The sequence below is a fragment of the Gambusia affinis genome, linkage group LG10 (genome assembly GCF_019740435.1).
Source record: "Gambusia affinis linkage group LG10, SWU_Gaff_1.0, whole genome shotgun sequence".
In the NCBI taxonomy this organism is placed as follows: domain Eukaryota; kingdom Metazoa; phylum Chordata; class Actinopteri; order Cyprinodontiformes; family Poeciliidae; genus Gambusia; species Gambusia affinis.
This window is the reverse complement of record NC_057877.1, coordinates 3,430,027-3,442,613: the sequence shown is the minus strand read 5'-3', so window position 1 is coordinate 3,442,613 and position 12,587 is coordinate 3,430,027. Positions and strand designations below refer to the sequence as shown.

Genomic DNA, 12,587 nt, shown 5'->3' with positions numbered 1-12,587 from the left:
ATTGCCTTAAGATGTCTCCATAATTATGACCTTTGACTCATAACTTACAAAACTACAGCTATAATTTTATGTTATGTACTTATTTAGAGTTTTATTAGAAATCTTAACACATTTTTTGTCTGGTGGATGAGCTGACGAATCAACATACATATGAAATTCACTGGTTCATTTGGTTATGTATATGTATTTACATTTTTTTTTATGAAACTTGGCAAAAAGAAAAATCCTTTTTTTTTTGTAAATTGAACCTTTATTTTACCAGGATAAAAACAGAGTGGGATTAAAAGCCTCTTTTTGAAGGGAGTCCCTGTCCAAGAGGCAGCAACAAACACAATACAGAAAAATAAACAATTAAAAAAAATATCAAGCTATAAAAAAACAGGTATGTCATTGAATCGGCTTCAAGAACTTTCCGTTTGCAAGTAAAAGCACGAAACGAGATGAATTCAGTCAATCTCAAAACATCAATTTGAGACGGACTCAACTTGATTTAGATTTTTTCCTGTTCTCTTTCCTCCATTGAAATCGAGCTTCTTCTTCTTCTTCTTCTTCTTCTTCTTCTTCTTCTTCCTCTATTCTCCACCACTGACTCTCCTCTTGGACTCTGGTCACATGGACCAAGGGCCATTAAACTGCCCCGGCCCTCCTTTTCTTTATAATTACACCCTCCCGGACTGACCGAGCACCAGCTAGACCTTTGCTATTTGCTGTAATTAGTCCAGAATGTGAGCTGTCAACATGCAAAAATCGCGCCAGTAGGCCTGCGACGCCGCAGCCGCCCCCACAGCACTCAAACAAACACAAGCACCTAGCCTCGGCCAATGGAATGCATTAACTTTCTGCTCTCTCCCCTCCCGCCTTAGTTCCCCCTCCCCTCGGCGACTCATGTCAAACCCAGGTCTCTCAGAACAAAATCTTAATAATTAACTGGCAAATTTTAACATGATTGCTTCTGACACACCTACTCTGGTAATTATTGCTTTGAGGCCATGTGCTAATGAAATTAATGCATTCATTGCCCCAACAAATTAGCATAACTCATACAAATGGCCCACATTCGAGACCCAGTTGCGTGGAGGCAAAACAACATACAAGGGGGGAAAAAAAAAAAAAAACAGTTTTAATGATAGAAACGACAGCAAATGAAACGGCTGGCACATTGAATTGGAGACCATGAAGAGAACTGCTTGCTCAAAGTCTTAATGAGTAAAGCCTCTTAATGTTAACCAAGGGTGATTGCAGTAATGCATTACAGTGATAGCAGCGCAGCACCAAATGATTATCACTACCATTAGAGTCATTGCTGTTCTGCGTATACATCTCTCTGTGGACAAATATTAAACGGCCTTGCCACCGCAGACATTAAAATGTTATTATACCGACGCATTAACTTAGTGCGGCAGAGTTCATATCAATATACATAGGAGCTCCCAAACAATCCTTCTCTAAATGGCACAGCCGCCACTTGCAGCACTCACCACTCACGCCACTATTCCCTGTTCATGGCTGTTAGGTCTCTCAGCGGGACGCCTCTCAGACACTTACTGTCTGCTATTAATAATTGATGATGATGCCACAGGTACAATGGGTGAAGACAAGTGCAACAATCAGTGCAAGATGCTGCAAAAAGTGTGAGAAACGTCCCCTCGTAGCTGCTGGTGGAGCGGAGACAGCTGGAGAAGCTTCAAATTGGGTTTGCCTGCAGCCAAACATGGTCAGGGTAACAGAAAGCCAATAAAAATGGCCTTCATTTGAGCCAAACTGCCAGGGATTATTACAGGCAGGTGACTAGTCTGCAGGTAGGCATGACAGTTCGGGTTGTTCGGAACCTTTTTCAGGGAACCTCAGATTTCTACAGTAAAGTTAGACAAGAGAAGGTAAGTTGTACGAATCTGGGAAGTCTTGTGTTTCTACAGTTTGCAATAGGAAAGTACAGTGCAAGAGAGAAAACCACTGGAAACTAGTAAGAGATTTTCAAACCTCATCTGGAAATTTTCCGGGAATGTGAGAGCATGAGCTCATGAGATCATGAGACGTGCAAACTCTTTGAGCCTCTCTGAGCCGTAGAACAGCCGATTGCCAGGAAAACCATGGAAACTTTTGAACAGACAGTATCAAAGTCTGGGTGACTTGGTTCAATTGGGAATTGATCTACCAACAATCTCACACTTTCATTCGGTTTGGTTTGCTTTCAGGCTCCACGTTGAAACTCAAACTAAAATGCCGAAGGATGTACAAGAACGTACAACTGCATTTGCTGCAATAAACTATCGACTTAGGGTCAACGAAAACCAATGTCAACTCAACTTTTGAAAATTTCTCTTGTAAAAATAAATAATAACTACAACTACTACCTGTAACATAAAAAAAAGTATATATACACATAAAAACACAGTAATACGCATAGAACTGGTTGTAACACAACAAAATGCTAAAGACTAGAAAATCTGAGTACTTCTACAAGTTGTGACAATGACCTACAGAGATCTGACTGACCAGTGTTTGCTTTGCTACTTGACAACTTGATGTTTCCAATAAAAACAGTTTACATGAGTTAGTGAAACACACCTGCACCTGTTTGAAGATTCATGCTGTCACCCACTGCATAGTGAACGTAAAACGAGACAGCTGACGTGTGTACACCAGAACCCAAACCAAGAAGAACAAAACATTTCGGCCCGTTTGTTCTTTGAACCCGAGTGGAAACAAACAGACGTCCCTGGTTAAGATTAAATAACAAGAGTCACAGAATACGGTATGGAGCGATTCCGCGTTTCCCCAACACCTCAAATTCCGGAAGAGGTCGCCGGGGAAAGGTTACTGTGGCATCATCCTCCGCCCCATGCATACACACGGGAACAAAAAACCTGCTGCGGCACGGAGAAGCATGCATAAAACCCCCGACGCCACACTGTGACCTCCGAGACGGCCATGAATACGAGCAACACATCAACAGCAGCCATCCTAATCCGAGATGGTTAGTCATGTGGCCACCTTATCCAGCATGCAACCCCATCTGTGATGACACATGAGCTCTGGCGTTTCACAGGAATAAACTCCCAAACGCGACCACGCAACATCCTGATGGGAAATTTCCATCGGGGTGGGGGGAGATGCAACACAAGAAAGCGTGATTAATTTCTTCTCATGGAATGAATACAGATATTGTCATTACACGCCTTGTATCCTTTTCCAAATATTGTAATGTTTCACCCTCCTTCTTTCTCCCCCTCCTCCGCTGGCAAGAGGAAAAGAGGGACGACACGTGAGCGACACAACTGGCTCCTAGATGGGCTAAATCACGGAGCAAAACAAAGAGCTGATTGCTCATTAGTGTTATGGATCTGCTCGAGTTGAAGCCGTTTCTCAAGATGCAGACACTGTTTAATGGCTTAAACGGCGTTTGCTGAAGTTCCCGCCGCTGACATTTTCAATCGGTGACGCCTAAACGATCGAGGCGTCCTTAGCCGTCTCCGTTTGGAGTCCCCTCCTCGAACGGCACACCTACCTTGGCCTTGCAGATGACACATCGCAGTTTGTCTTCACTCACACGTCCCTGCAAGAAACAGAAACGGGATTTAGACGTAATTAGGAGCTTCTGAAGCCAAACTCGTCAGCCGCGGTGACATGAAAGAATATTTTGATAATTGTTAATCAAAGAGTTCCCAATCATTCCTTCCTATTATGACGAATGAGCTAATTATGTTTACTTGGTTATATCTAACCCAAACGTGTGCTATATGGAGTAATGCTAATTTAATTAGACTGTTCAAAGCTTGCACTGTGCGGTGGCCTTGAGGAACAAAGCACAAGAGTTGAAAAAAATAAGAATAATAAATAAATAAACAAAAGAACAAAACAACAACAGGGAAAAAAGAATCATAATTCAGACAAAACGCACAGTTTTGTTATTTAGTTCTGCACCTCGGGGCAGGCGTAGCCGCTCAAGTTACACGCCGACTCAAACGCACGTGGCGAAGTAATGTGTCGACAATCTGCGAGCCGCAGCTCCAGACGCTAATGACAACAAAACCATTTGCACAAACACAAATCCGCTGCTGCAACGCGTCACATGATATTCTGATAGATGCTAATGGCACATAATTACAGGACACTAGCATTCAGAACAGGACTTTTTTTTCTTCTTTTTTTTTTTAAGAGGATTGTTGCCCCCGGCGCCGTGGCCAGAGTGCTGGGAGTGTCGGGCTAATGAAAGTAAACCAGGTCTGTTCGCAAGGACGGCAATTATCAACCGCTGGGAAACAAAGTCGCTCGGAAGGATTGTTTACTCAGCTCAGAATTAGAAAAGAAAAAAACTCAGATGATTAAAAGGCATTAATATGAACGAAACTTTTACTGCCATAGTATAATCTAGCTGTAAATATTCAAATATTCTTTGAGCAAATATACTCAGGATGAAATGAAAACATGTCATATTAAGCAGTTAGACCTGATCATTGGTATCAATCTCCTTATAAACAAAGTAACCAGTTCACATTATTTATTACTTATGCATTACATTTTTAAGTGGATAAGAGTTTCTGGAAAATTCTAAGAACTCATGCTAATGCTACAGACGACGGATGTTCCAATGCAATCACTGAATCGGAAATTGAGTCCGATCTCATGGTTTCTTAATCGGAACTCCATCTGAATCGAGTGTTACCACCCTGTCAGGCATCAGATATGAATATGTATTTAGTATCTACTGCTGTGTGGTGACACTTTGCAGAAGTTAATGCTGTAAAGTGAAGCAGAACCAGGCATCGGCTTGCAGTCGGAGAACTTGTCAACTTAGTGAGGTTGTCGCTGTATTTAGCAACTTTTCAGACGTAATACAATCAAAATAGTCAGGTGAGGCTTTTTAAAGCTCAATATCTGTCATCGGCCTGAAAACTGCAATCAGTACAGTCCTACTGGTGATAGTGGCGGTGTAATGGTCTGGAAAACTCCTTTAAAACTAACTATTATTAATTATTACATCAATTTTAGCTTTTCAACAGCAAACTCTGCGCATGGGTCTGTTTTCAAACAAGTGTATCTGTGAAAAAACAGTTAAATATGGTGGAGGACCTGTGATGCTGTGGGCCTGTGTGTCTTTAAAAGTGCTGGGAGGATTGTAGGATAGCATGGAATCATGATTTGTTTTCAAATATAAGTTTTTTCATTTAAGAATATGGCTAACAGAAATGAAAATCAACCATGGACACCTCCATCCACAAATGCCCCCCCTTAACTGTCTGTACATGAGTTAAAGGTTAGATTTTTCTAAATGTTTCAAAATATGCTGATGTCTGTAATTATGGAACATTGACCAACATATATGACGTGTATTGATGATGTCGATGACAAAATATGTTTATTTCTGCTTTTTCACTTGGCGACTATGTTTTTTGTTAAATGACTTTGTATTTTTGTAAATCCGTCTGTAACTGCCTCTTTGCTGAACAAATAAACTCGACTGACTGATGGATGTAATAAATAGTCTTTCCACTTCTCTCCCAGCGCCGCCATTGAACATGTCCTCGTCTGCTCTTTAAGCTCCGCCCATCTCCCTCACTCTTTCCCACCTGCGTCGCTGCTGGGGCTTCGCTCACTTGAGTCCCTGATTTCCTTTTAGTGTCTTCAGTTTCAGCTGGACGGCGTTGCGGAGTGAAACCAGATGTATAAAAAAAAACCCGAATGAATCCGTCAGGCCCACTTTTCGTCTGCAGGACACTAGCAGAGGGAGCGGCGCCGCGTTGGGCCAAACCGGGCTGAGCGCGCTCACAGTCCTCCTGCGCCCTTGTGCTTTGAGCTTGCGGGGCTTCTACCCCTCCAGGAATGTGCCCTCCATAATGAGGGTCAGGGGTCAAAGTGCTGCCTCGCCTGCAGGCTGGGATCTCCCAGGCACACTCAGTCACTGACTCTGTCCCTATATTTAAATCCCGCCTCAGGACATGCATTTCAAAGGGCATCTCCTAACTAGTTCCTGGTTACTAATTAGTTTTGCGCCATGCTATTTATCTTTGGGAACCTGAATGCAGAAAACGGGTTGGGTGGAGGGCTTGGGGGGGCAGGGGGGGCAATGAGGCAGACCAAAAAAAGATGCTCCGTGCTGACTATAATCATCAGTTGCAAACTCGGGCTCCAGCTAACAACTATATTAGTAATCGATTGTTCTGTCGATTATTTTGATTGTTATTTGGATTAAAAAAAGTTGCACATTCTGCAGATTTTTCATTTAACCACGTCTGCCTTTTTTCTTTTGTTTTTACAAAATATTTTACATTCATTGTAAAATACAGTTAAGCAAATGATTCGATAATTTTTTTGAATAAGAAAAGAAACATTATATTGCTTGAAATAAAATAAAATTTTATTTATGAATGTAGCAAAGGATGCGTCTGCAGCTACCAATACAGTGTAAGGCTGATCTGTGACCATTTTTTATTTTTTATTTTTTTAACCACATGTGAAACAGGTGAAGCTACAACTGCCACTTGAGTCCTCGGTAGAACATATTTACAGACAATAAAACTGTTAACCTTAAATGCAGAATATTTATATATTTGCACAGCTTTAACTTAAAGGGGCAGTGTTATGTATTTTCCCGCCACATGGTGCTATTTTAAAGCATAATCAAGAAGCTATATTACCTTCAGTTATTATAAAAATGCTGCTTATATCAAGTATGACTTAAAAGAAATTTTGGTAACACTATATTTGTCGGGTTGTGAATAAGACTGTCGTGACACTGTCATAAACATGACATAACACCTGTCAAGAACATGAGTAAGTCTTCATGACTATTTATGACTGTTGTCATAACGTGTCATTTGGTAAATCATGACACTTTTAATACAAAAGCTGACATTATTCAAAATGTCTTCGTTATGACAACATCACATTAACCAAGAAATCATGATTTGTTATAAAAGTATTACTGATTAAACTTTAGAGCAAAGTTGGTAAAGAAATAAAGCTACATATTTAAGTGTTACCAAAATTTCACTTTGAAATCTAATTTAACACCTTGCGATTGGGTCTCTGTCTCTTTAAAAACTCCAGTTCTTTCTGACTCTCTGCCTTCAGGAAGTCATCACAACATGGCTCCTCTATCAACCCTTTAACAACATTTTTACCAGTGTTGCACTGAGAAGTAGCTCCTATAATGAGCTCAGCAGATCCACCAGGTGTTTGCTAATTGCTGCTGGTTAGTCTGAAGGATCTGAACGGGAGCTGGCTGCTCTGTAAGGAATTAGCTCAGAGGAGGAGCTGCGTCTCGAAGGTGGAGCTAGGTCCAACCAGCTGAATGGTTGCCGTGGAGATTAAAGGCTTTCTCAAATAAGCATGAAAGGAATCAAGGCAAGACTCCAGGTATGTTTCTGATGAGGGTACAACATAACAAGATGTACAGTTCAAAAACGTTGTTGTTACATAACACTGCCCCTTTAATTAGTGCTCTGACTGTGTTGTTTTTTACACAACACAGTCACAACAAAACAATTTAATTGTTAAATTCCTACTTAACAATTAACCGATTACTAAATCAGTTGACAATTATTTCAATAATCAATTATTCATGGTGAACTCAATTAATTGTTTCAGCCCTACTGCAAACATGATAAAGAATTTGTTCCCCTTTAATTCTGTAGTGCCAAACATTTAGCAATTTTTTGTTGATGCTATAAAAACGTAGAACAAACGTGATTTGTTTCCGTACCGGCGCTAACGTATCGGCGCTAACGACCCCAATGCTACCGCTAACCGCTCCCCGGCCGGATTCCCTCTCCCTCACAAGTCAAATCATTATTGGATTACATTTTCTGCTTTCATAAAATGCGGTTAAGAGGCACTTTGGACATATGTGCATGACCTGCTTTCCAGAGATGGCTATCAGAGCAAAAGTGACAGGTCAATTGCTAATTTCTGTTCCATAAAAGGAAAAGGCCTCCTACCCTGAGCACTCTAAAAGGTCACAAGCTCTCTCTGTCTGTCTGCTCCCCTCTGTCTTTCTCTCTCACACACACACACACACACAAGTTAAAGTCGTCCGCTGACACGAGAGCACGCTCTCAGCTGAGTGCGGCGCTGCGTGTGTCTCTGTGTGTGTCTGTGCGCGTGCCGGCTGCATCAGCCTGTGTGTCTGTATGTAATTGTATAGTGGGAAGACACACACTTAATGGAAGTGGCTCTTCACTCTGACAGCTGGGTGGTGCAGATGAAAGGTCTGCTGCGGCGTGTTGTCGGCCACTTGTGGAGTGTCCGGAGCGAGGCGAGGCGCCGGCACACACAGGTTCTGCTGGTCAGGGTTCAGAGCCGCAACACGCAAACTGAATATCTGCACGAATGTGGTTTTAAATTACTTTTAATGATAAGTAGGATTGTTTGCTCTCGGCTTCCAAATGGATTTCAGATTCAATCTTAAGGAGACGATTGAAATTGTATATTTTTATTTGAATGCCTGACTGTTGTTTCAGATCTTTTCAGATTTTCTGTTTTTCAATAATCAGACTGATTTGCTTTATTAGGTAAATATATATATAAAACCTTTACATTTTTAAGTGAAAATATGTTTCTTTCCGCTTCACGTCTCATTTGCTCCATTTTGGAGGCCCAGAGATGGAACTTCATGAACCCAAAGATTTTGACACAGTCAAGAGGAAATGATCCACCTACTGATTCATTTTGACTTGTATTTCTAAATCCTAACTACACCCTGAGTAAAGTTGTTGCTTTTTATCCTCCACCTTATGAAGGAAATACAGTTCTATTCAGCGTGTGTACTGGCTTCTTGCTAATGATAGGCCACACTTTGGTGCAGACAGAGCCCAACAGGTGCTTAAAAGGCTTTTTACCAAAGACACCTATCTGCTGCTTCTGAAAGGGATTTGGTAAGAGGGGCGAAAGAAAAGAGTCAAATTGCAGGCTGACAAAACAACCGTGAGCCAAGAGAGTCTAGAAAGCTGCAGGGATGCAAGGAGAAGTTTCTTCATTTGTATAATTTTTTTTCTTTTTCACACAAGACAGACATATTGGATGTCAAGACAGGAAATATGCAGGTGTGTCGGAACAACATTAAACATGGGTGTGGTGCTTTTTAGCTTGGTTTGATCCATGTTGTTGTTTTTGCTCGCTGTCTCTCGCGAGGCGTTTTGGTAGAATCGTCATGTGACTTTAACTGGGGAGTTTCTAAAAGTGGACAGAGCAGCACTACATCGGTTGAAGAGAATCAATAAACTACAACAGACAACGTTCCTGTTGATTCATTGATTGATTGGTTTTCTTTAAATGGGACAGAGCATATTAAATAAAAGATAATGTTGCCGTAGAAGTACTGGATTTAGCAAAAATAGTCCTTTCCATCTGCAGTCCCCATGAAATAAAACACAAAATACAAACATTCATACAATTTCATACATTAAAATAAGAAATACAGTAAAAACAAATACAAGGAATATATATGGTCAGAAAAAAAACTATTTTAAGAGGCCTACATCAAAAAACTATTGTCTATTTATTGTCAAACCACAATGACTGGATTTAAATGCTAAAAATTGTTAAGAGCTATTAAAATTTAAATTTTTTACATCAACCCATCTCTTTTCTCTGTTTTAAGGGTTTATGTTATCACAGAGTGACAGTTGTAATCATACATAAAGATGAGTCACTTAAGTTTTTACAGGCTGATACTGATTTCCACCAGACATGGACCAATCAGAGGTATGTATTTACCAATCTGTGATTTCTGTAAAGTTCTGACTTTGATGTGCCACTGTCAAAATTATATTTTTTTCAATTTCCCTGGTCACAGCCAGTCATAGCCTGGTAAAAACACTTCACTGCATCCAGAGTGCCTGGGCTCTCAGCTATGGAGAAATGATGACTTCCTGGAGGCGGAAGTTCCACTCTGAGGAAGTTTTACATTTTACCCAATCGCTACGTTTGTCTATGTTGTTGCATGTAAAGTACCAGTTCAACTCTGCAAAGCTTACTGGAAATTGCTTGTGCTGCAAACAACTATCATCCACTGAGAAGTACCAAGCCGGACAAGATATTCAACATTTGTAAGCCTGGCCGACATGGACTGAACAGCTTTGATTGCTTCCTCTGCTGCCATTACTAAAACTACAGATGGACTACAATTCTAAAACAGCGCAGAAAATTAATGCCATCGTTCACAACTTCTTCTGTTTGCTGATTGAAATCCATTTCAAAGGGAGAAAACCCAGACGGTGCGGTGAAGGAAATCGACAATCGAGTGGAATTGCGTAGGAAGGCACTGGCTGAATACTTCAGCTAACCACCTGATTTCTCACTTCATTTGAAATTTTTAAGTTTGTTTTTTAGGGGTGACCTGCTAGATCCGATTTTAAACAACCCCAATTTACCTTACAAAGACCATAACATTGGCCATGAAAGCTTCAGGATGAAACTTTTACAAAAAACAATCTGTTTAAAAAAAAAAGAGAGCTCCTCTGCCTCCTCCAGTGCTCCCAGCGCTAACTGCAGAACGACACCACACAGTCAGAATCAACCAATCAGAGCCAGGAGGAGGGGCTTAGGGCTGTCAATCACTCTCTTGCTCACCACCTCCCCCTTGTTTTCAGCTATGCTACAGCTAGTTCACCACAACATAGGCTGCCACAAATGCTAAGGCTAGTTAGCATATCCATAGGTGAATGTGGATAAACGGTTTTCCTGGAATGGCAACTTGCTTCTACAACATATTGAGCAGCATTGATTGACAGCGGTAAGGCCCTCCTCCTGGCACTGATTGGTTGTTTTTGACTGGGACGGCAATAGACTGAGATCGATCATTTCACAGATTATGCATCTCATATTAAACTGTCATCACACGGTGACAGCTTACACAAATATGGATTTTTTTTTTTCTAAAACTTACATGCTATAGCTTCAAACGTAAAATGCACAGTAGTTCTGAATAAACTATTGCTAAACCTGGTTCTGTTTGTTGACGTGTTTTTGCACCAAAGAAGTAGCAGATTTCAGTTTGGATGCATTAAAAAACACAGTAAATCAGTATTTGACCTGCCAATCGCCACAGAGAGGCGATCTGGGAAAACTGCCTCTACCTTTAGCCCTTTTTATTAGTCATGAACAGACTGACGGGTGAGTCACTGATCATACTCCGCCACAACACTCCTCTATCAGAGACGGTAGCAATTTGCAATTATTGCTACTATTCCCGAAGGTTGTCTGAACCAAAAACCAGAGGTAGTTCACCTGTAAAACTTTAAACTTTGCAAATCAGAAGAGCAGAGGACGGCGCGTGGGCGTGTCCGGAGTTGAAACAACCACCCAGCAACATCGGTAGCCGTGGGTTTGGGGAGGACGGCGAGTGTTAATGAGCTGCCCGACGGTGGGTGACAGGTGTCGGCTGCTTGATAGCCTCCTGAATTTCTGCCAATCTGTTAAGAGGCACCGCTCAGCGTCTGAGCCTCCGATGCCTTATCATTGTTAGCAACCCTCATTAAAAGTAATTGGGATTGCTATTTGAAACGTAGCTCATTAGGCAGCAATGTTTTGTCTCAATAAGGAATGCTAAGGAGGCAAACACATTTACTCACTGATAGGAGACTGGCACAGATGTCCCCCCCCCACACACACACTCCTACACCACCTTCCACGTTTTGACAAGTGGCTGATGAGGAAAAACAGCCTAAATATCAGCTGAGGTACGTCTGTCTTACCCTCTGGATCCATGCGGACAGACACACGTGATGAGCCAGTAGAGTCTTGCAGTCGCAGAAATTCCTCAGCGGGTCGCTGGTTTTCAGTTCGCCGTCCCTGCATATGAAGCACTCCGACGTCTCTGTAGAAGAAGGAGAAAAAGAAGGATGTCAGGCAAGTTCACACTAAATCACAGGCTAATTCTGGATTTGCTTTAAAATCCACATCAAATAGTCTCCTGTGTGCACAGCTAGCTTTTCCTGTAACAGTATTTAACACGCGCTGCACATCTCTCCCCTGGGCATTCCACGTTTATTTGGTTCCCATGTGGGAACGTGGTGAAGTGAATATGACATCAAAGGTTGTTGAAGGAAGCTGATATTTGCTGACGAGGCAATAAACGGCCTACGTTAGGTAATCCCATGTGTTTTACATGACAGGGGTTCTGTGCACGGCCTCTGCAGCTTCACAATTACATTTTATATAACAAGAAATGATGAAAGACAAGCGTTGGAAGTGTTTTCACATCAGCCCATGGCGTTCGTGAGTCTGTGGCTTTGACACATTGTTAGTGGCTCTCTAAAGTGTACATACGCTTGTTGAAATTGCAGGTTTTTGTTATTCTGTAAAGAGAAATTGTATTTTTTTTTCACCTCTAAATTTGACACTAACTGTTCAACTGAAAAAAAAAAAAAAACATTTCTAGGTTGAAGCACAAGAAGTGCCTTAAACTGCTTTTTCTGAAGCATGTCTGAATTTATACTTGGCTAAGAAATTATATTCATAATAAATGAAAATATTTTTCAAAATTTTGTTTACTTCAGTGACTCAGGAGAAACGCGTTATAGAGATTAATTCCAGACAGACTGATGTCAGACTTTTCTCCCACTTAAAACATGAGAAAAAAATTT

The 12,587-nt window shown here is 41.2% G+C and overlaps 1 protein-coding gene across 3 annotated transcripts in view; it reads right to left on the bottom strand.

Moving 5' to 3' along the window:
• Nucleotides 1-12,587, bottom strand: part of LOC122838169 — a 116,404-nt gene that overhangs the window by 72,576 nt on the left and 31,241 nt on the right. For all 3 annotated transcript variants that reach the window (XM_044128591.1, XM_044128593.1, XM_044128592.1), the window contains 2 exons: nucleotides 11,697-11,818; nucleotides 3,509-3,556 (listed from right to left, as the gene is read on the bottom strand). In XM_044128591.1, coding sequence (XP_043984526.1) covers nucleotides 3,509-3,556; nucleotides 11,697-11,818 — 170 coding nt within the window. The remainder of the gene's footprint in view (nucleotides 1-3,508; nucleotides 3,557-11,696; nucleotides 11,819-12,587) is intronic.